At 41.0% G+C, this 22282-nt stretch overlaps 1 protein-coding gene and 1 long non-coding RNA gene across 3 annotated transcripts in view; one reads left to right on the plus strand and one right to left on the minus strand.

Annotated features, from left to right (window-relative positions):
- The window catches only part of LOC119140792, a 265391-nt gene that overhangs the window by 215783 nt on the left and 27326 nt on the right, over positions 1–22282 (plus strand). The window lies entirely within an intron of this gene.
- On the minus strand, positions 800–18838 carry LOC119140784 (SKI family transcriptional corepressor 2-like). 2 transcript variants are annotated; one of them, XM_037372382.1, is made up of 5 exons: positions 18779–18838; positions 18290–18388; positions 12685–12752; positions 3527–3591; positions 800–1656 (listed from the first exon to the last, which is right to left on the minus strand). In XM_037372382.1, the coding sequence occupies exons 1-4, from the start codon at positions 18834–18836 to the stop codon at positions 3529–3531; spliced, it is 288 nt and encodes a 95-aa protein (XP_037228279.1). In that variant the 5' UTR covers positions 18837–18838; the 3' UTR covers positions 800–1656; positions 3527–3528. The 2 variants fall into 2 exon arrangements, with proteins under 2 accessions (XP_037228279.1, XP_037228280.1); XM_037372383.1 differs by lacking the exon at positions 800–1656 and having other exon boundaries at positions 3010–3591.

Consider the following 22282-nt stretch of genomic DNA (forward strand, 5'->3'; position numbering starts at 1 on the left):
GAGGGTTATTAAAAACAAGACATTATGTCTAGGTCAGAAAAGCCATGAGCCGTAAATCATTAGAAGCTAAAACAGTATTCTAGGAACGTATCTCTTAACTGCTTGCATGCTTTCACAAAGTATCTGATTTCATCTATTATTGGGAACAGGGTACTGGCATAGATGAACTTTTGGTCTGACCTGGTCCAGCTTTTCTGGTGCTTTCATTGCTTTTTTCCACACTACAAAAGCTGTAATGCTGCCAGTTCGGCGAGTCTTGCATTTGAGTCTTGTCAGCTCACCTACTACAAGAGCAAACGCTGCAGGGGAGGGCAGGAAAACAGGCTGTGCCCTTCCTCCCCTGCCTTCCAGGTCTGTCAGGCTGCACTAAGGAACTGTAAAGCCAGCTGATTTAACCTCCTCAGGATTTGCCAGGAATGAGGGGAATACTGAGAGAACAACACTGTGACACATTCAAACACCAGGGGTGGCTGAAACCGCTTTCAGATGCTGGAGGTGCTGTATTCATGCAGACGATCTTCTACACAGTCATATGCTCAGGGATGACACTGTGCTTGGGACTGAGACCTTCTGCATGAAGAAGAGTTTCACTCAGGAAAGCCCTGGCCATTGGGGCGTTCCACATCATCAGGAAAAGACCTGGAAGACTATGGCTGCAGTCTTCAAAAGCTGACTGACTTTGGCATGTCTCCCTTTATTTCTGTGGATTCAAAAGGCACTTCCTGAAATTCCACTAAATCTACTTCCAAATGCTTTCTAGATAACCAGAGGCAGAGAATTTCTGCCATGCAACACTTCCACACATAATTTGTGAATTAAAATACTTCTAAAAAGTTATCCTAGGGGATAAATTTCCTGGTTCTTTTCTTTAGTGGAGTAAGCACAGCATTAAATTACAGGGAAGCTCAACTATTATCTCATAGGTTTTTTATTATAGACTTTTTATCCACATGAATGATAAAGAAACTACAACAGTTAAATACCTTTTTTGATAACAGTGATTATATTCTTAATTACACTCAATATTAAATTGTAAAATATTTCCAGAGGAGTACAATCGTAATTCATACAGCAGGCAAAATACCAGAGGAGGAAAGGGCAGAGGGAGAGGGGTGTGAGAATTTCCAGTCTGCTTTTAAAAAACACTGTGTATGGCTAACACTGCTCTATCCATCCATCCAAATGTGGTTCTGGCCCATCTGGTAAGATGCGCATTTCTTTCCATAAAACAATCACTATTCAAAAGCAAAAGATGAACTGGCAGATGTTGTCAGTGTTTGTGGCGTTGAAAGCATCAGCAGATCTTTTCACAGCTTATCTGTATGATTAATCAAAAGCATTTTCTCTATCAAGTTCAGTAGTCCTTCTAAAAACACAAAGACTTAAAACTTTGGTGCCACCAAAAAAGATCCAGGAGAGGCATTTCTTGATTATTTTTTTTTGTTGTTTTGTTTTTACTAATAAATGGCTGCTACATTCTATTTTACATGGTTGTCCATGATGCTTTGAGGTCACTTGTCCTTGGGTTCAGAGGAACCTGATTTGTTTGTTCTTTAAATTCCCAAGCCCTTCCATTTTCTCAGTCTTTATACAAGTCAGGTTTCTGAGTGGTGGGTTATAACTTACAAGGTAACAGCTGCAAAAGATCCTGTGCTTCTGGGAATAAAAAAAAAAAGAAAAAGAAAAAAGAGAAAACATTATCACCACTAAGCCCAAATTTCAGATTTATTTATTCACAGAATTACGATGTTTATTTAAAGGGATACACACAAATCACACGCTTCAGAAGCATCCTTGGAGACTTTGCTAGTTAGTACCTGTAGAGTCACATGGAAATACATTAAAGATGAAGCGCAAATTGTAACTGACAGAAGTACGACTAGAAACAAGAGGAACACAAAGCCCAACAAAGGTAGCTGAGAAACACAGAGCATTAATTGAGTGGTTGCTCCACAACACACAAGGTCTTCACCCCCTTGGTGTATTGTGCGGGTATGTATGTGCATACACATTCCTTCTTGAGGCAACTCTTTTCTGCTTGGCACATTGAGAATCTGAAATTGCTTCTGAATATAGTTGCGATTCTCTACTTGACTGATTTAGCTTAGCAGTTAATTAACAACTAATCTTTCAAAAGCACTAGGGCCTACTTAGAGAAATCCCTGTTGTCTGCATGGATGGTGTGCAAAAACAGCCGTGAGAAACACATCCATACTTCACACTCTTGGCAAATAAGCAGGAAATGCTCGTAGCTGTAATGCCAGCACCTTCCTTGCAGGGACTGTCAGCTGATGAAACCTGATGCTGGGAACTTAAACGGTGCAGTTCATCTGATGCTGCCATCCTCAGGCAGACTTTTATCGAGGCGCTTAGGGCAGGACCCGCCTGCTTTCCTCATCTGGGGAGGCGTACTGTTTTATTCAGGATATTAATATCACTGAATTTATTTTAAATCAGTGCTCAGATTAATGTAGACTCAACTAGGAAAATGCTGGCAGCCAGTAAGAAAGTATGAACAAGAGGGCAAAACAGACCAACTGATGCTTAGATTGATCTTCTTATCTCAGCAGGGCAGAGCTCAAGGCCACAGATACTGGTTATCCAGTTACTCTATACTTACTCCTAATGTTTTTATTTTTAAGTATCTGCTTCTTTCCTAGCTCAGGCAAACTCCACCATTGATACTATCAAACCCTTCTCAGACACCCCAGATTTTCTTACTGAAGTCTCTGCGTATGAATAGCTCTTTTTTCCTAATCTATCTACTTCACCTCAGGGATTTTTTCAGTGAATCCACAAGCCAGATTTTGTGGCATAACACTGTAGCAGGGCTATCAGCTTTTTGCCTCTCTGCCTCTAAGTCCTAATCTTCTCATTTTACAGAAAAAAGGAGAATGGCATTTACATGTTAAGGCTTTAGCACCCAAAACTGGAATCTTCCAGGCCACTGATGATAGAGACTGTTTCTTCTAACTGAATGCTTCTAAAAAACACTCCTGAAAAATGCAGTGTTGGGTTTAGGAAGATGCTGCCCATGGGCAGCAGGGTAACTGCCATCTGCAGGGGACTGAACTACAGAAGACAGTGTAGTTCTTTAAAGCTCCCAAAATATACTGCTCTTTCCTGGAGCTGAAGAAGCTCCATTACGAGCAGAAAAACCCATCCCTACCAGCCCATGTGTGAACTTTCACTGCACTGTAAGTGCCAAGGTACTTCCCTCCTTCCACTGAAGGTACATGAGCTTCACACCACTTCCCAGTGCCAGAGAGCAGAAGCAGGTGCTCAGGCGATTAGGCCTGGCTTCACCCAGTGGTCAACTCTCAACACTACATCAGCGAAGCCTCATAATTAGCATGATGTGTTAGTTATCAGCTTTAGACCGTAGCACAACACCTCCCCAGACAGAGCTTTTTGACCAGAATCAGTAACATCAAGCAACAAAACGATCCTCTTAATTCCTGCAATGGCTTCTAAGAAAAACACGATGGGCAGGTTAGGTAGAATAAAGCCCCTTTCACAAGCTTACCTTTAGCTTTTGCTGAGGTGTGCACCCAGCTTCTCTTTCCTGATCAAGCTTGCTGCATAGGGAATCTGCAATGACACAGAAAAAAAGCCACTGCTTTAAGCCAAGGTTTGGCTAACAAAACACCCAAGCCAGAAGCCCTGCAAATGAAAGGTTTTGTTTGCCTCCTTGAATCATTTCAGCCAACAGTGCCATAAATTAAAGGATTGAACTCCTTATAAAACTGCAAGAACGTCGAAGCAGAAATAAAAGTGGCCCAAATTAAAAAAACAGATAGATCTTAAAAATCCAATGTAAAAGATGCCTTCCGATGTTTTCTTTATATCAGTTGCTGATGGCAAGTAAAGCCACCACCCCTTCTGCTACTTGTGAGATGACAAAAATCAGTTGTCTGTAACAGAACAGGCAACACAACACCAATCTCTCCACAGCTGAAACAGCAGGTTGGGAGTATAAGACTTCATGTATTTATATCACCATAATTAGGAAGTCCATAATAGTTATCTCTGACTTGCACCAATCTAAAGGAAGCCACTAAAGTGGAACAAATAATTAAAGAAAAACAGAGAACACAGGCATATTAGGGAACACAGTTATATTTAAAAACAAAGTGGGATGATGTGCTCACTGGCTACTGGGAATACACTACAGGGCCGCTCTTTTTCAGTGCTGGGCCTCTAAAATACAACAAAACTAAATTGCTCCGAGACTTCTCCATAGCTGGGAATCCAAGTCACAACAAATTCACTATTCTTTGATGCTGCCTTTTGGAAGAACTGTTGGAGGCATTCAGATTAGGATCAGAAACTCTATGTCCCTACACTCCTAGGTGCTGCTGCACACAGAGGTGACCTGCTTCTGCCGTTAAACACTTGGGAATACATTCACAAATAACATCAAATATGTTACTGCCAGCTGACAAATAGGCTGGGCTGAAGTCAGGAGCAAGGCCTTAAGCTGTACAACCAGCAAAAGGAACAGACAGGCAAACGCACAGAGTTCAAGCAACCTGCTCCACACACCTAATCCTAATAACGTACTAGAAGCATGTGAATTTACATCCATATCCACCGACCATACACCTAACGTGCATTCTTGTACACCCCTGTTTTGGATTTAATTCTATTATGCCCACAATGTGTAAGGACATTTGTATGAATTGTGCTCAGCATGTCTCTGGGCTGGTGTAAAGCACAATATCTGCAATGACATCGAGAGATGTATCCACCCCTGCCTACCTTAATAAGGAAGAGAGCAGGAAAGGCTCAGGATGAGAGGAAAGGGGCATCTGCAGCTCGGGAACTAACCCTTTCATCTCTCAGGAAAGGAGATCAATCTGATTGAAAGCAGCAACACCAGGAAGCAGTGTCTGCAAAGACGAGCTGTCTGGCTGAATGAAAGCAGAAGCCTTTCATGGGGGCATGCCGCTTTCCCCACTATGCAGCCCTGGGAAAAGGGAAATCTGTGTGCACAAACTGAGAGGCCCAAACTACTGATGACCTGAAAAGACCCAGGATCCAGGTGTTTTATCTGACTGCTCTTATAGCCCCTACACTTGATAGCAGCTAAAAGGCATCATCAGGGAAGCTTGCTGCCCCAAAAAAAACAGAGCTCTCCCCTCCACCAGCTCCTTGAACAGAGCTGCCTTCCAGGGCACGGTGTTTGCAAAGGCTGGAAAACTCCTCTCCAAACTGCAGCAGAGAACAGGTAAACAGCTTCTTTGTGTACTCATCACCCATTTCCACGGTTTAGATTTGAAAGGGAGCCACAAACAAACTGCCTAAATAAGCACATTTCAGCTGAGACCTGTGATGCTTCACCAACTGCTTTCTTCCTCTCTCCCGCTCACAACAGCCAACAAGCAACATTGGCTTGCATGGCCGCCAATTATATAGGACATCTCCCAAGCCATACTGACCTAGATAATACAACAGGGGTACGTTCTGTCAGAAATTAACTGTTCTTAATCCACTTCTCTGCTATATTTGGCACATCAACATCTTTTCAATGTGTGTTGGTTTATCCATTCTCCTAGTAATAAATGAAACTGGGAGAGATGGGTGTTCAATAGGGAAATGACTACCTTCCTTAAAACACCTACAATGTCATCTTCTACTTTTGTCACTGGAAGAGTGTTTGGTAACTCTGGTGCTGCAGTAGAATAGTATTTAGGGCTCTTCATGACAATACAGTCCGCTTTTGTGCGTCCATGGTAACTGCTGTGATGAAGACAGGATCAGCACTCAAATGAGCATGAAGATCCAATGTGTAGCCCTTAGCAAAGGGTGTACACCCCTGCCAACAATAACAGAAGTGCAGATAGTTTGGTTTTAAGTAGCAAGCAATCTGTTTCTGATGGCTAAGTCCACATTAATAGGAAATACATCGCAATGGGAGCAGATCTGTAGGGTGCAGAAGAAAGACACAGTGTCCATATGGCATTTCTCTTGGGTTTTTTTTGTCTTAGGCTAGCTCTAGTCTGGTCCTGGGTACTGATCACCTGTTAAGAGCGAGAGTACACTCCTTTGTGCATTCCTGGAACACATCCTCGTTTTCTTCATCTGGAAGCAATCCAGTTTGCAAGCTCTGAATCTGCTCCACAACATGAACCACAGCACAAATAAGCTGACATCAAAGAAGCTTCAGCACACTATCCTCTTTTGGAGACTTCACCTTTGCATCCCATCTCTAGGTAGGGCATGCAACGATACAGCACCCTGACTTCTGTCGCTTGAGGAGAGAATCTTCAGTACCCCAAAGCACTACTACCTGATGTGTATCTACAGGTATTATTTAAACAATTCTCATTTCCAGAGAGCATACTTGAGACCCCAAGTCAGAACACCATCCAGCCAAGACAGCCTTTCCAAACGCAAAGCATATTTATGCAAGAAAGGAGAGAGATGTGCAGCTGAACTGCCACTGGAAAATTACAGTCTCTGCACACATTGTGCTTTTGGATAGAACAATGCATGGGATTATCCAGAAGAAAAAGCATGCACTGAGCCTCTGACAGCCGGAGGAGGAATGGAAGTGCCCTACAGCGCGAGTCTCCGCTATTGCCCTCTGAAAGTATTTATAGCTGTGTGGGCAGAGTTCAGAGATTTGTCCCTCCTGGACAGGCACATGCTCACAGCAGTGTACTGGTCTGCACAGGATGCAAGGCAACAGAGAGCCATGGCTGGAGCACACAGTCTCTCCCCAGCATATTTTTAAGTACTGGAGCACAATAATACCACAAAAAAAAAAAAAAAAAGACTTTGCACACAGGCAATGGCACAGGCTGGCTTGTGGCTCTCTTGTACATACACATTCATTTTTGATCAGAATTTCTGCAGATTCTAAAGGAAAAGAAGCTTTTACTTCTGTCTTTAATAGCCATTAATTCTACAAGGCATTCCTTTTCTTCAACATTTGAGTTTACTGGAGAAAGAGGCATAGCTCCATCCTATTAACCCAAGGCATACCCAGATGCACAGTCAAGATACAAGTTTTGCTCACCTGTCTTAAAAAAGCAGACAGTGGCAAATAAAATTCTGGTGAAAACAGTAATTGACAGTTCACTTTCCTGTACACAGTCAGAGATGTGTATGCTACCTTCTGCATCAAAAGGACATATCCCCAGTTTGTACCATTAAACCTGGAGAGGAACTCCACCAAAAATCAAATTAAGACAACAGAACATACAGAAGCACACCTGCAGTATCATCCCAACTGCTAAAACACAGAAAAAATTAATGAGAAAAAAATATAAACAACTCTCTGGTTTAGGGGGCGCAAGGTAATGAAATCTGCCATGGAAGTCTGCAAAACACAGCGTAAAGAGTTCCAGAAATGCTCTTTTATCTGTTACTATCTCACATGTCAGTAGACATGCGCTTCAGCACAAGATGAAGCTCAAGAAATGCAAAAGCCATTCTGCTGAATCAATGTTTTCCATTAACATTCTTATCAGGGTCAATCAATCCAGCTGGACCACTTTAAGCAGAGAACCAAAACAGGAATCCAAATAAAACACTTTCCTATTTCCTATTTCCACTTTTGGAATATGGAGTGACATGCATGCAGTAACCAAGATCTCCGCACACAAAAATGTGGATATTCCATGTTTGTATAGTGAATACATTAGTTGTACAAAGCACCTACTTTCCATATACAACCTAAAATAGGAATTAAACCTATTGGTGCTTTTCTTAATTACAGTAGGACCCAGAGGAACATGATCTCATACCTCTGAAGATCTACCTACATTACCACATGGTAGACTTTTTTTCTTCTTTTAAACACATCTTGCAAATCTTTAAAGATCAGGGTGAAAGATAAAATCAGTTTTGCATATACATAGTTCCTGATTTATTTTATTGTCTGCCTCTGAAGAATGGAGATGATTCAAAGCAGCACAGAGTAGGTGGTCATCAAACATCAGAGCAGTTCCAGCTGGATCCAGTTCTGAGCTCTGAACATTATTATCATCAGGCTAGTGAGGAGGAATTCAGTTCATGGGAGTATAAATAAATTTTAAAAACCCAAACCAACACTTTCCACTTCAGCTAGAAAGACAAAGGAGTCTGAGTAATTCACACTTCTAACATGTCTCAAAGACCTGCTGCCTTTTACCCTTATGGAAAATGAATGGAATTGATCACTACCTGATCTTAGTAATCTAAACTACCATGGCAGGGTGACAAACACCACCTTAGCTTTTCCTGATGGATAGGTTACAACTGTGGTCAGTGCTTCCTGGGAACTTACAGACTACTTGTAAGGGACCAAGGAAATTAAGAAAAGCTAACCTGTTTGCAGGAGGCTTAAAGTTACTGCTTAATGTTCTACTCCTCTGTGGCAATGTTTTAGAGGGGCTCACAAAAACATAAAAGGATAAAAATCATCATGTTGGGAATGCTGCTTCTGGTCTTTTTCTCCCACTAGGTAGCTAGGAAGAAAGCTCGTGCTTTTTTAAATTTGATCCACTAACACTGTTGCTCAGAAGACAGTATCAGAGAGATACAGAGTCTCAAACAGAACCTGACTCAGTACTTTGTTAGGCTGTCTGGGCTGTCCGGACAGATGAATTCTGGTCACGCTGGAAAGCAACTGAAAACTCTAAAGGCAAGTGAGCTCTTCTAACACCATACCACATGTGCCGTGTTAGAATATACCCCAACCTGCTCAGCAGCAATTTTTTCTCAGTAGCCCTTTCTGTACAGCTTAATAAAATAAGCCAGATGATCCATGCCTGAATCCATATGTTAAATCCGTATTTTACACATGGCCTCCAAGTACATGCACTGTACTTAGCCAATATGGGAGACAGCACTGTGAAGAAGGAGGAAGAGAAAAATGCATCCAGTGATTTAAGATCCATTTTCTTGTTAAATAAGATTCTCAGCTGCTTCCTGGCACTTGGCTGAGCACTTGGCACAAACAGGTTGCAATACTTCCTGGTAGATGCTCCAGACACTAACTCCTTTCTCAACAGAAATTGCTGATGGCCACACAATGTCCCACTGCTCCAGCTACCTACCAAGCCAGGTTATGTCCAGAGAAGCCAACATCCACTGCAGATGATGTGACAGAACAGAACCCACCCCCCACCTTCCCAATGATCTGAGCCTTATTCCTGACTTTCAGGAAGCCATAAAATATTTTTTTTTAAAGTCCAGAGCGGAAAGAGCATTAAAATAAACCCCCATTGATTAAACACGGCTTTAACGGAGGCTTTCAAGTACCGAGCCCGTGCCGTCGCCCGCAGGCGCTGGCGGTGCACTGCCGGCTGGGGAGCAGCAGAGGGCTCCCGCAGCCCGCGCCAGCGCCCCCCCCGAGCTGCCACCCCACTGCGCGGCGATTCATCATCATCTGCATGGCAGTTTCACAATGTTACCCAAAAACCGGGAGAAAAAAAGCGTGACATTCAGTGCTCGGTACCGGCTAGGCACTAAGCAGTACCATCAAGTAGTCCTTTCCATGTAACAGTCAGGTTACAGCAGGTCTTGGCACTACAAAGTTTTAAAACATAATTATGTTTGGTTAATTTTTTCATGCTTAGCTTCAGCATGTTGTATTTCAGATATTTCTGACATATCAAACACACCCAAGCAGTTTATTTTAAAGTCTGACTACTCAGTTATGCAGCTTGAAGAATTCCAGTTCAGGGTGAGCAAAACCATCATTCTTGGCAAAACCTGCCTCTGATACCCATTGTTATAGAGATGCCTTCATGACCACGCTCAAGTCTTCAGAAAGGACTAATTTAAATTGTATAATCCTTAAGTGGTGAGAGGAGCCAAAGAAAACTGACTCTGTGCATTTATATTGTTTGTAAAATTAAAAAAAAAAAAAGCAATTAAGCCAAGTCCTACTATTGAGTGTAATGCTACAGAAGTATATACCTATGAAGCTGTAAGTAAAGTTAAGATTTAAGTATGCATCAAACATTTCTGCTTTTCTCTCTGCGCTTCCATGTTAACAAAATTAGGTGTGGGCAGCTATGCTAAAACAATAGTATAGAGTCCCAGGCACGTAGAGAGCTTTATGGCAGGTGCTGCAGGCCACGATGCCTGTGAAGGACCTTGAAGGCTAAAGAAGAAAGAAAGTAAGATAAGGTTGGCTGAATGCCTGGAAGAGAAACGGGATATGAAGCAAGGCTGGAGTGGATGCGTGACGCCACGTCTCGGTGGCTGGCTGAGAACATGAAACTCACAAAGAAGGAAGAGAGAAAAAAAAATGCAAGAAGTTCAGTGTGTTTGTAGCTTAGTAATTAACCAATTATATGTAGCCAAGAAGTGTGTGAACAGTATTGATTAACCAATGATATTTTAGTATGTTGCGCGTGAACAGCAAACAAGGATATATAAGCGTGGGTTTTGGTCTAATAAAGGGTCTTCTGGTTAGATTCAGGAGTCCATGTCTTCATCTACTCACAGGTACATACAAAACAACACAACCTGCCCCTGCTAAAAACAAATCAACAACAACAAAAAAAACCCAAACCACAAGTCACCATGCTTTTTGTGTATTCTGCACCAAAAGCTTTAATTCATCCATGTGATAACCCAAGTAGGACAAGAGTTCTATCGTTAGCACATTCAGCTCATTAACATTAATTCTAGATCTAACCATACTTTAATTCATTTATGTGAATATATCTTGTAACTGCAGGGATTATCACATCAGAAGCGCTGACTCCATTTCAGTTATCAACAAAAACATCACTGAAGATTCCTGCACCCATCTTAAACAAACACACTTGTTATTTGCAGCAGTTTCTCAGTTCTTCATATGCAAACATCCTTTTATCATGTCTCACTGATACACAACCTGCCTCACAGTATACTCAGGGATACCCAAATGTGAACATAAAGACTTACTGATGATTTGCCAACATTTCTACTAGTAATAATTAAACTCAGGAAGCCACAGCCAGTGAAGAAGTCCTGAATTGTTGGTGCAGTACATTAAATGTTGAAATTATTCTCTGTAAGTACATTCAGGCAGCTCTGTTCAATGATTAAATGACTATCAGTCTTTCTGTAGCCTGCATCAGTAAGTGAAAAGGGTGTGAATTACATGATCATGTTTCTTTTCCTGCCCAAGAAAAAGCACTACACTGAACCTTGTGATTTCTCCACTTCTTGTAAATCAGAAAAACCACCACAGCTGGCTTGCTGGCAGTTTGGGATATCCAGTTGCAGAAACAACTTTACAACTGGGCCACAAAGTGAATGGCAGAGATGATCCATTCTCCCCCTGGGAGGGAGAGTTAGTGAGCTCCAGGTTCAGCTGACACAAGAAAAAGGCTGAACTGGAATCACAAACTTTGTGCTTGAATGTGCTTTGCAGTAGGAATCAGGTCACCTGCCTCAAGTCCAAAGCAGCAGGGGAAGTACTTTTCAGGATGGCATCCTAATCACCACCATCTGTGTCAACGCAATTCACAGATCAAGCCAAACTCCTTGTCTATCATCAGGAGACAAATGGGAACACAGCAACAACTGGACACATTAAAGGAAAAGAGTGGAGACCAGCAGCAAAAACTCTCCAAAGATGTTCTGGACTTGAAATTCCTCCATAAACAATTTCCTTCAAGCACCCTCCATCTCTCATTGAAATCTCCAAAGTCAGCAGGAACAGGCAGCAGGAACGTTCGGCAACTCTAAAAATAAGGCCGCTCCTAAATGCCTCTAAACAAAGGTGCTCAAGTTTGATGATCCTGGCCTTCAGCTTTATTTTTATGTCCTAACCCATCAATTAGAAAATGACAGTACCAGAAGGCTGGACAATGCCTTCTCTAGACCAGGGTCTGTGACTAGCACAAGGAAAATTTAGATGCTTGAGCACAGGGCCGATTCAGTTACATGGGGTATTTGGCAAGCCTGCCTGCCTCAAAAATACCCTGTTGAATAACATCAGGCTGATCACAGAAAAAGCACCAGCAAAACAAGCATTAGCTGATAGCAGCTGATAGCTTCCCATTTGTTACAATGCCCTGCTCTTAAAACCACACTAAGCAAGACCTGAGTAAAGAAACAGCTTCACATACTCCACTCCCCACTTGTACTGGATTAAGTATGTCAAGTTTTCAAAAGAGCACAGTTGTATGCAGTGATCTAGAGCTGCACTAACACGCACGCGTGCATTCAAAATCCCTCTTGATTTTAAAATAACAAGCGAGAGACCAAACAGCAACGTGTGCCTGCACTGAACTGTGTTTTGGCAACTTGATCCTTTACTGCCGAGTTAAACACTTCTTCTAGTGGCTGCAATTTGAAAAAGACACATCCTAAGGTTTATTTGCCAGTGAGAAGCTGGCCTCGCACAGATTCCTTACTGAGGGCTGAAATGCACCCCCCTTGGCAACTCACTTAAGGTTTACTGATTCAGCCCTCACAATTCTCTCTGAAGAAGCACTTCTCTGTGTTGAGTCAACACATTTAGTTTAGCTGAAACATGAAGATCCATCTGGTTACTGTATGAAAGTAAATCTCCAGGTAATTAGACCCTAAACCAGCTGAGAACTGCATGCTTACGTTTTGCTAAGTATAAGGTAATATGACCTCTGTAACAGTACATCCGCATGGCTCACAAAGAAAAAGTTTGAGGAGTGCATTTAAAAAACATAAAGCAACAGTTAATAACATTTTCAGCAGAGAAGGCAAACTTACAATTTGTAGCTGCTGTACCATTTCTTCTCTGTATGCCAGTTCCCGCTTCATCTGATCTTGAAAATTGTCTATAAGAGGGGGGAAAAAAAGTTGATGCAGTAATTAAAACAGAGACCACACAGCAGGATTCATATAAATCAAAGTAAATCAAACCAAATCACTACTGAGGAACCATGAAGCACTGCAAAGCCCTTCACCCAAATAAAGCACGTGCCTAACAAAAACTTATCTAGTAGGATACACTACAGGCAACAGAAAAACTATGGAAAAAATTATATTCAGCTACTTCCCCAACTAGCAAATGTAGGCTGCCAAGTTTCTGTTGCTGGCATTTATTCCCACAGTTACTCTTCTCAATGGACAAAACTCTGCAGTCATTAGTCAAACTTCTACCAACACTGAAGAGAAGAGCAAAAACCGCTTCTCTTTGCTTTGGCATAAATCTGTTGACATCAATAGTGATGTCCAACATGTGAGAAGACGAAGCACTCAAGGATGCAGGATTTGATTTGTAGTTTGTAACATAGTGCTGACAGCTTTGAATAAAACTCAGACTAAAGCTCCATAAACGGTGACATGGAACTCAGAAGGGGAAAAAACGTATTTGAAAGACAGATCCTGGACAGCTGGGTTACAGCACAGGCCAGCCTTCCTGCTCTAGTTGCTCCTCCTTCCCTTATTTTCCTCCTCAATAATCATTTCAGACAAAACTTAATTTGGTAGATTAACTGCTGGTCTGTGTTCCATAACACTGCTGTTGGAACAGGGGGAGAAGAAAAATATAAGCAGAACAACTGATAAGAAGCAAATAACTTGGAGAGTTGCATGATGGAGACCTGGGTGCAACGATGGACTATTACATGGAAGAGAAAAGAAAACTCATTCAACCAGTATCATTTTGACCCAGGAAACAAGCCTGTCCTGGACCACAGAAGCAGCAAGGCGAATGCCAACACAAATCAGTATGGAGCACCTCAACACACAGAGAAGGGAACTACAAGGCCAAAGCAGCTAAAATGATTTATTTACAACTAACCAATTCAAAGAGTTAAATAGTCGTGCTGGTTGCTGGGACACTAGCCCAGGACTCAGGAAGCCTGGAGTCAATACCTGCTCTACTGGACTCTGCGTGCATGTCTCCATGCCTCCTTTCATCACCAGTACAGCAGGAATAATAGCATTGCTTCATCTGCCAAGTGCGTTGGGAGGATTAGTGGATTAAATGACTGTTGGGATATTTCGATAGCACATAAATGGGAGTCACAGAAACACCTACGTTGCAATGGAAAGATGTGAGTGAAGGTGAGAACAAGCAGCTTCTATTAATACTCTGTGTGCTGCCACAGCCCTGGGAGCTCACCCACTCCCAAACCAGCCGCACAGCCTCACCATGACTTCTCAACCCCAAAAGCAGGAGCAAGAAGGCAGTGAGTAGCCGTGGCGTGACAGAGTGGAGAGGAAGGAGGTACCTCGCCTGCAGGGAAAGGGGACATGTCCCCATCAAGTGTGGGCATAGAAAGGGGCTAGAAGAAAGTACAAGGGGGCAGAGCTCTGTCATCCCTTTCACACAATAATTCTGCCCTCTCTGAATGACAAGCAAAAGCTGTTGTTTAAAAGGAAGGAGGCACTTCAGGACAAGAAAATAGCAATGAAACAAAGAGTGAGAAAATATGTCAGGCTGCAATTGAGTCCAGCAGGAGTACAGCACAGCCACATAGAAAAGGACATGACAACATTAAGTTAATAAAGTACTTCAGATTTCAAGTAAATGCTCACATAATTTTTCAGCCTATTCCTTCTACTCCAACTCAACCAGAAAAAGAAGCCAAGAGAAATAAAGATGGTTTGCAATCCTCTCTTCCTAGCCCCAAAAAAGCCATGCAGGATAAAAAGGTGACTACCTCCTGTCCTGGTTACTAAAGGCTGCTAGATCTATGCTAGCTACTATTGAGGTCCTCCAAGTAGGCTATATGGAGATATTTTCCTTCTCTCCTCAACACTTTCCTTCCTGGAGGTATTTAAAAGACATGTAGATGTGGCACTTAGGGACATGGTTTAGTGGTGGGCTTGGCAGTGCTGTTTTAACAGTTGGACTCGATCTTAAAAATGTTTTCCAACCTAAACAATTCTATGACTGCCTCTTCACAGGCTCATCACCTCTCAGAACAAATAGCTCAGAAATCTCGCTCAGTCCCGCTCTGCAAATGTCCAAGCTCACAGTGGAAATGGGGTGTTAATGGTAAGGATAGTGTTTTTACATGAGTCTGAAAGCTTACAGACAAAGCCATAAGCAATACTCAAGAGAAAAGATATTAATATTTAAATAGTTTTCTTAAAACAAAATTAAATCCTTTATCTACCCGGACTATGTTTCTGCCATTTTATTGCCACATTGTTAAATGCAGCTGGACAAAATACATGCCAGATGACACCAAAGGTATAAACTGGCAGAAGGTTCTGGGAGAACACACTGTCACCATGCACAGGTGCTCGTATTTCTATCAGGACAGCAAACTCTTTCATTTTCTTCAAGTGATCTGATCTTTTTTTATTTGCTTCAAGTGATCTCTGTGTTGAGAGATCTTACAGGCAAAGGAAAACCTCATCTGCAGCTTTCAATACAATAGCATATAAAAAATAAAGGTGCAAACAGCAGGAGATAAGGTCTGCTGTCTTACAAATCATCTCAAGTCCACATTTCAAGCAGGTGCAAGAAGCCACAGAGAAGCATGCAGCATAGCACCGCTAAATCAGCTCGCAAGTAATATCAGTTCTCATTTAACAGTGATTTCCATGAGGACAGCATGGAAACCAAACACCATCCATACACAAGACTGCATAGCACTTGCTGTGGGTGGTGGTTTGATGCTATTAATGTGTAACACACCAAATGTGCTCAGTTCCAAATGCAACATCCAAAGAAAGGTGTCTTTGGAGTTAACCACAGGTAACCCAACAGGAGCACTTTCTAGAGAGACACAGTATGACTTTCCATATCTCACATGTTGCCTCCCAGCTGAAACAGGGATGAATTTTCTCCTTTTTAAAAAAACCTGAGGAGACTTAAAGGCCAAAGGCTTCTTATTTATCCACAGACAGTGCAAAGCACAGGAAGAACCATCACCACCCGTGGGAGCAAGAATTACCCTGGCAGTGTGTTCCTGTCCTCAGCAGCTTTAGGGACGGGACTGAGATCTGGTACCCACAGACACTCAGCCTGATGCTGCAGTAAGCCAGACTGGGATATAAAGCCTGTTACCTGCCTGCTCTTCACTCCCTCTTACAGCCTCGAGTGTCTCCAAGCCATGATAAATCCATCAACACAATTTTAATTTTACCTCAGTTTTCCTTTAGTTGGATCTCCAAAGACTACTCTCCCTAGCTCCACCCAATCCAATACCACCACAGGCAGTTAGTGACTTGGGAAAACAAATAGTTTCTAATACCTGACCTAAAGCAGCAGCCCCGTTCAGCTGGAAAAGCCTGGAACAGACCCCATTTCTTTTGCTACAATACATACTGCTCTGGAGGAGAAATTACACTTATCTTCGATTTTACACAGACCATTTTTCTTGGTTTATTATGGGGTGTTTTTCTGGTAAATCTAAATCTGTAAATAAGTTTTATAGTCACTTGTATGTATTGTTTATAGCATGTTATCTGTTTTCTATTTTAATCCTGAAGAAAATTGACCACTACTTTGTGGTACTTTGAAACCACATATTTTTCAAGCTGTTATACACAGTTGCCACTTCCTTGGTCAGCTGTACGTGTTCTTTTCTTTTATTTGAATTGTATTTCACGTGGTTTAATTGCAGTGTTTATTTACATGGCAATGACAGAGCATTAATTTTACTGCAGAAGAATAAAAGGATATATGTGACCTAAATGGCAAAACTCCAAGATGCCTTTTCGCCAATACCACACATCAGTGTTTTGATCTACACAAATTATTTGAAAATTACCTCACTCCAAACCCAAATAATGACTGAATTTATACTGAAGGATGAGGTTATCCTCTTTTCATGTATCACCTCAGGCAGCTCTTCTCCTTTATGTAGCTGTCTACATCTTTCGATATTTGGGCTAAAGATGGAGTCATTCCCAGAGTCATCACACTTCCTTGCTTTCCTGAACCTACCCTGATGCTACAGAGAGAGGACAAAGATATTTTTTTAAAATAATAGGAAAATGCTGTCCATGTTCCCACCTTTTCCTGTGATTCAGGGAGGTGCAACACTTGCGACAGTGGGTTTTGGTTGACTTGCTTACCTCATGGGTACTGGCAATACTGGGGTTTGTCCCTGGAGTTTTTATGAAGGAACTCGGAGGACTAACAATCCTGAGGGTTTCTGAACTCTTGAAGAAATTATGATGAACCAACACAAGGGCATTTTGCATTGAGCGCTGCTCAGATATTTCAGTCACAAAGGAGTTAAATTAGCAAATGGCAGAAGAGCATGACAATTAGTCTGGGAATGTTTTAACTTCTCTATCTTGGCTTGCTGTGAGTCAAATAACTCCACAGGGTGCCATCTGCATATAGTCTCATGGGAAAATACAGACAAAAAGTGAGAGGTTTAAAAAGCAGAGTTTATATAAAAAAAAATCAACATTAGGAAAATACTGAATGGAGATGCTGCCAGACCTCCTTTGGACTTCACAAAGAAGCAAAACATGGGTGCAAAGACACTTTTTCTTTTAGGTTGCATTTAATATCGACTGAGGGGTCTCTCTGGGCAGGCAACTGCAGAGCCGTGACAGCCAGGCATGGGAAGCCTGCACAACAGTACTGATCTCTGCATGGTGCTGTATTACAGACGGGCAGAGAGCAATGGAGATGCTCTGATCACTCCTGCTCTGTAACACTACCTTCACTGCATGTTAGAGAGCCCTTACTGTGTCTTCTACCATGTCCTGATCTACATGGGATTTCTCTTGGAAGCATGTTTTCCTCTGTTGCTGCCAATGTAATTCAAAAGGTCTCAGTCACTTAAGTCTTTTCCCATATCCCTGTGCATACAGTTCAACTTTCCGGCGGCTTTACAAAAACCCAGCTAACTGTCCATTTTGTTTCCTTTTATTTAACACATGCCCAGCACATTCTATCACCTCTGGATAGCAAGCACTCCGTTCATCAGCGGTGGTGAAAGGGTCATCTCAAATAGCCCACCTCAAGAGGAAAAATCCAACCAGGTATTTCTACTCCTTAAACACAAACCAAGTCAATGCTACAGCGTCAGCTAAAACCACCTAAAGATGACTACAAAGCATCTTGTCTTCAAAAGCCTCCAAGAAGCTGGTTAAGACCACTGACATCACTGTATCCCGAGAATCCCCAGACGTGTTTCTGTCTACTGTATTCAATGTTATCAAAAAGTTATCAAACCCAGTAAAACATTCACCAAAATAGACATCCAGTTTCATATTTTCCCTACAAAAACCTACCTGGGCAGCCTGAAAAGCCACAGCAGAAGTGCCATCAAGCTCATCAGACCTAAGCCAGAGACCCTGGCAACACTGAGAACATACCTCTCCCATTTTAACAATCTGACAACACCCACCCACCCACAAATAACATCAAAACCACAGATAAGTGTCTTACTGAAGACTGGGAAAGACGCATTTCCTTTCAACACCTGGAATTCCTGTTCTAGTCTCCTCCGTAAGTCGATCTGTTCAAACAAAACCTTCTGGAGTTCCTCTAACAAAGAGAAAAGAAAAGTGGTTTTGCTAATCCGTATAAATAATTCTTGAAAGAACCATTGCAGAGCAATTCATTACTATAAGACAAAATATTTTAGCAGTTACAAAAAAAAAAAAAAAAAGCGTTGCATAGACCTACAATAGATTTTGTGCAGAAAGCCATGAATATAAATCAATGTAATATATTATTTTAAAGTATTATAGTGTCATGTATTGATTGATATATATGCATTAATCTCAATTATATCCACCCAAAGGTCCATATATTATTCATATGTTACTTGACAAGCTTAAAATATGGTACAGAACAAGTGTGCCCCCTATTATCCTCATATTCTATTAAAACAAAGAGCAGTTTTATAATGTAAGAGGCTCTTATTTGTTTTACCTTTCCCCATGTTTTCTACATCCTTCTTCAGTGAATGAGGTGAATGGGTTTCTTGCATGTGTTCACCTTAAAAAAAAAGAGAAAGAAAAAAGTTATTGATTTACTGATATTGCTTTTTATCAGTATTGTCCTTGCTATGCAACTGCTTCAGAGAATCTGGAGAAAAAAAAAAAAAAAGGAAAAAAAATACAGAAGGAGTAAGATTGAGGTTTATCTACACATCTCCGTGCATGAAGCACAAATGTTTGCAAGACTTGCGCTTGCTTCTAGTTTAGTGAAGTACCTACCCCCACCATAGCCTCCTGCAGACAAGACCTGACATCTCCTTGATACATAGGAGAGTTCCTCTTGCACGTCATCTGCCAAACTGATCCCTGCTTTCCCTCTAACCCCTCTTGAAGATGCTCTCATCAGAGAATGACTAGGAGCAAGCTGAGAAAGGGGTAGAGCCTTCTCTACAGTCTCATCTCCTCTCCTCACAACAGGAAATCCAAGCTAACTAGCTGAGCAGGACCCTGTTCCAAAATCCACAGGCAAAATCCTTTCTGCACAAGCCTCTTTGCCTTCATCAGCTTTCACTTCATCACCTTCTAGAGCTCTATGACATGGGCTTGTTGTAATGGGATGTAATTTATATCCAGCTGAGATAAAATTAACTTTAGTGGTATTCGCATCTACAAGATACACCTGTAAGGTCAACCAAATGAGACTTCTGTCTTAGGTTGCTCACATAATTTTTAATCACATGGTAGTAAAGAATTTTCTAGATAACAGAATTCATCTATTTTCAGATATATGCATTCTACTTCTTTCAGCCTTTTCCCTCTACAAGTAAAACAAAATAAATCTTCACAAGGTGTTAAGTTCACCTGGATGACAGTTTGCCTTAAGTATGAACCTTCTGACAGAAGGTGTTATTTTCATTATCCTCTGGAACCATGAAATTTTCCTCTAATTTCTGTGAATGTGGTCTTGAAACAAAAAGCTAAGAAAAAATGGTTTTAGAAGAAAAAATAGAGCTTTAGCAGAAATTAATGGGAGATTGTCTGTTATTGACAGCTGAAGTAGAAATGCACTCTCAATAATTATAAAAATATTTGGTAAATAACCAATTACTAATTGGACTAATTCTTCTTTTAGTCCAGCCAGTAAACACCTATCATTAACTCTACTGATAAGTAATCACCAGACAGACATACATGTAAAGCTAGTCATGTCTTTATGTATTTGAAGGAAAGAATCATGGAGGAAGTATCTTGGAGTTTTTTGAAAACAAAAAGCCATAGCACTGAATAGGTCACCACACCACAGACAAGATAGCAGTTATTTAAAAAACTCATGCTGTCACCATGCATTTGATAGTTGGTCATCACAATAAGCTAATTTTAAAGTTGAATTGGAAAGTCTTGTTTTAGATGCAGTCAGAAATCTTTCTGCAAAATATTTATTTCTGTTTTTCAAAATCAATGCATTCTTATATCCAGAGTACACCTTGAAGTCACAGTATATGAAACATATCCAATATTCATGCATTTTAGCATCTGCTATCTCTTCACTCCGTAAGAAAAAAAAGCAACCGCTCATTCAGGCATACACATTTACACAACCGATCTCCAGTGCCAGCAATTCCATTTTAAAAATCTGTTTACATAACACAATAATTACAAAAATCATTTTTGTATGATATCTGATAAAAACAAATATTTTCTGCAGGTAAGTTTTCTCATCACACTAAAAGAAATAGCAAGCTTAAAAATACATCACCTTTTGGGCAGTGGTTTGAGGTGCTTCCATAATGTTAAATGGTCATCTTTTTTTTGTTAACATAATTGTGTTTTAAACAGGATTGTTAACAAAAGAAGTATTTGTTAGATAAATTAGGGTACACAAAATCAAAAAGAGGAATTTAAGTTCAGGAAGGGTATTTATTGAATTATAAATACCAGTATATTTTTCCAATCAATGTCTTTCCTTGAAGCAATCTTTTCTGAATGTTTTATGTGCAATTTTGAGGGATAACAGACTCACAGACAGAAGGTAACTGGATTTTTGAAGGGGAGGAAAAGAAAAAGGAAGAGAGTAGCTCCTAGCACAGAGCATGGCGGCAACATAGCTTTCCCACTTGTATAAGAAATAAACAGAAACATTTCTAAATTTATTCTCCTCAAAAGAAATGCACATTGCCCTCGTCATACAAAACTAAACTAGACATAGCCAGGTTACCTCTTCATTCTGTGCCACCTAGAGCAATCTCCTGCGATCCTTCCTCAGGAAGCTCTCAAAGCGCTCTTCAAACATCAGCTAAAAATTTCCATGCTGGCCCAGACAACTCAGCTACATCAATGGGAACGTGATTTGCCCAGCACAGAGCTCTAGCGGACCGGGAATATAACTCCACACTCCCAACTCTCAGCCCTGTGCCTTGTCCCCAACTTGTAGTGAGAACTGTAGAGAGCACATCTGCAGTGCCAGACATCAACCAAAATCATCCACTTGTCTGTGTCTCAGCATCAGCTCTGTTATTCCTGGACAGTACTGAAGTATCGCAGAGCACAGTGTGTCTGCCAGCCAGCTCTGCAGCTTGCTCCTACCAGGTGAGCTTTACGATTATGAAGCCCGCAGCATCAATGGTCTACCATAACTTATAACGTCCACTGTTATCTTTAGCTGGAGAGAGTGCTGTCTGCAGACACAGAGACCGCAGCAGTGAAGATGTCGGTATCTTCTGGGTATAAATATATATATACACAAATATATATATATGCATTTTAAAAATACAGGCAGATGTGAATCAGCAGACTTCCAGAGCTCCAGAGGCTCCATCTGTATTTGAAATTAATTACTCACTTTAAGACACACACAGTTCTTGTGTATGTCCTGAAGAAATCCTACCCTTACTGAAAATATTCATGCATCGTGCATATTCATGCCACTTTGGGGGGGAATAATCAGAATATGGGAAAATCTGCCTATTTTAGGAAACTCAATAAGCATCTTTTAAGTGCTTTTCTGTAATGGGGCTGGTATACGTGTCTTACAAAATCTGGAGCTTCAAACATTAATTTGCCCTGAAAGTGGTTTAACTTTAAAACAAACTAGCTCCTTTTTTGCACAGATAAAGCCTCATTTGTAACCTCCATTTAAAGTTTAAAACGCAAACATCCGATTAAAAAACATCTGCATTGAGGTACTAATGGATAGAAGAGAAAACAGTTTCAGGACTTCAAACCAAAATGTTCAAAAACTGTGACCGACTAAAAAACATGAAATATTTTAGAGAGGCAACAAATCAGTTGGCTTTTAAGTCTGAACCTTATGCATACATCTGGGAAGTATTCCATAACTTTATTCTAGAAGCATGAGAGCCAGGAAATTTCTGATTCTTGGTTTGTTTTAAATGGAAGGTAATACTCTCACTAAATTGCAGAAGATGGAGCTTAAAAAAAAAAAAACAAACACAAACCACCATAAAAAAAACCCACAGCTAATACTGAGACTTGCAAA

The sequence above is a fragment of the Falco rusticolus genome, chromosome W (assembly GCF_015220075.1).
Source record: "Falco rusticolus isolate bFalRus1 chromosome W, bFalRus1.pri, whole genome shotgun sequence".
Lineage (NCBI taxonomy): Eukaryota > Metazoa > Chordata > Aves > Falconiformes > Falconidae > Falco > Falco rusticolus.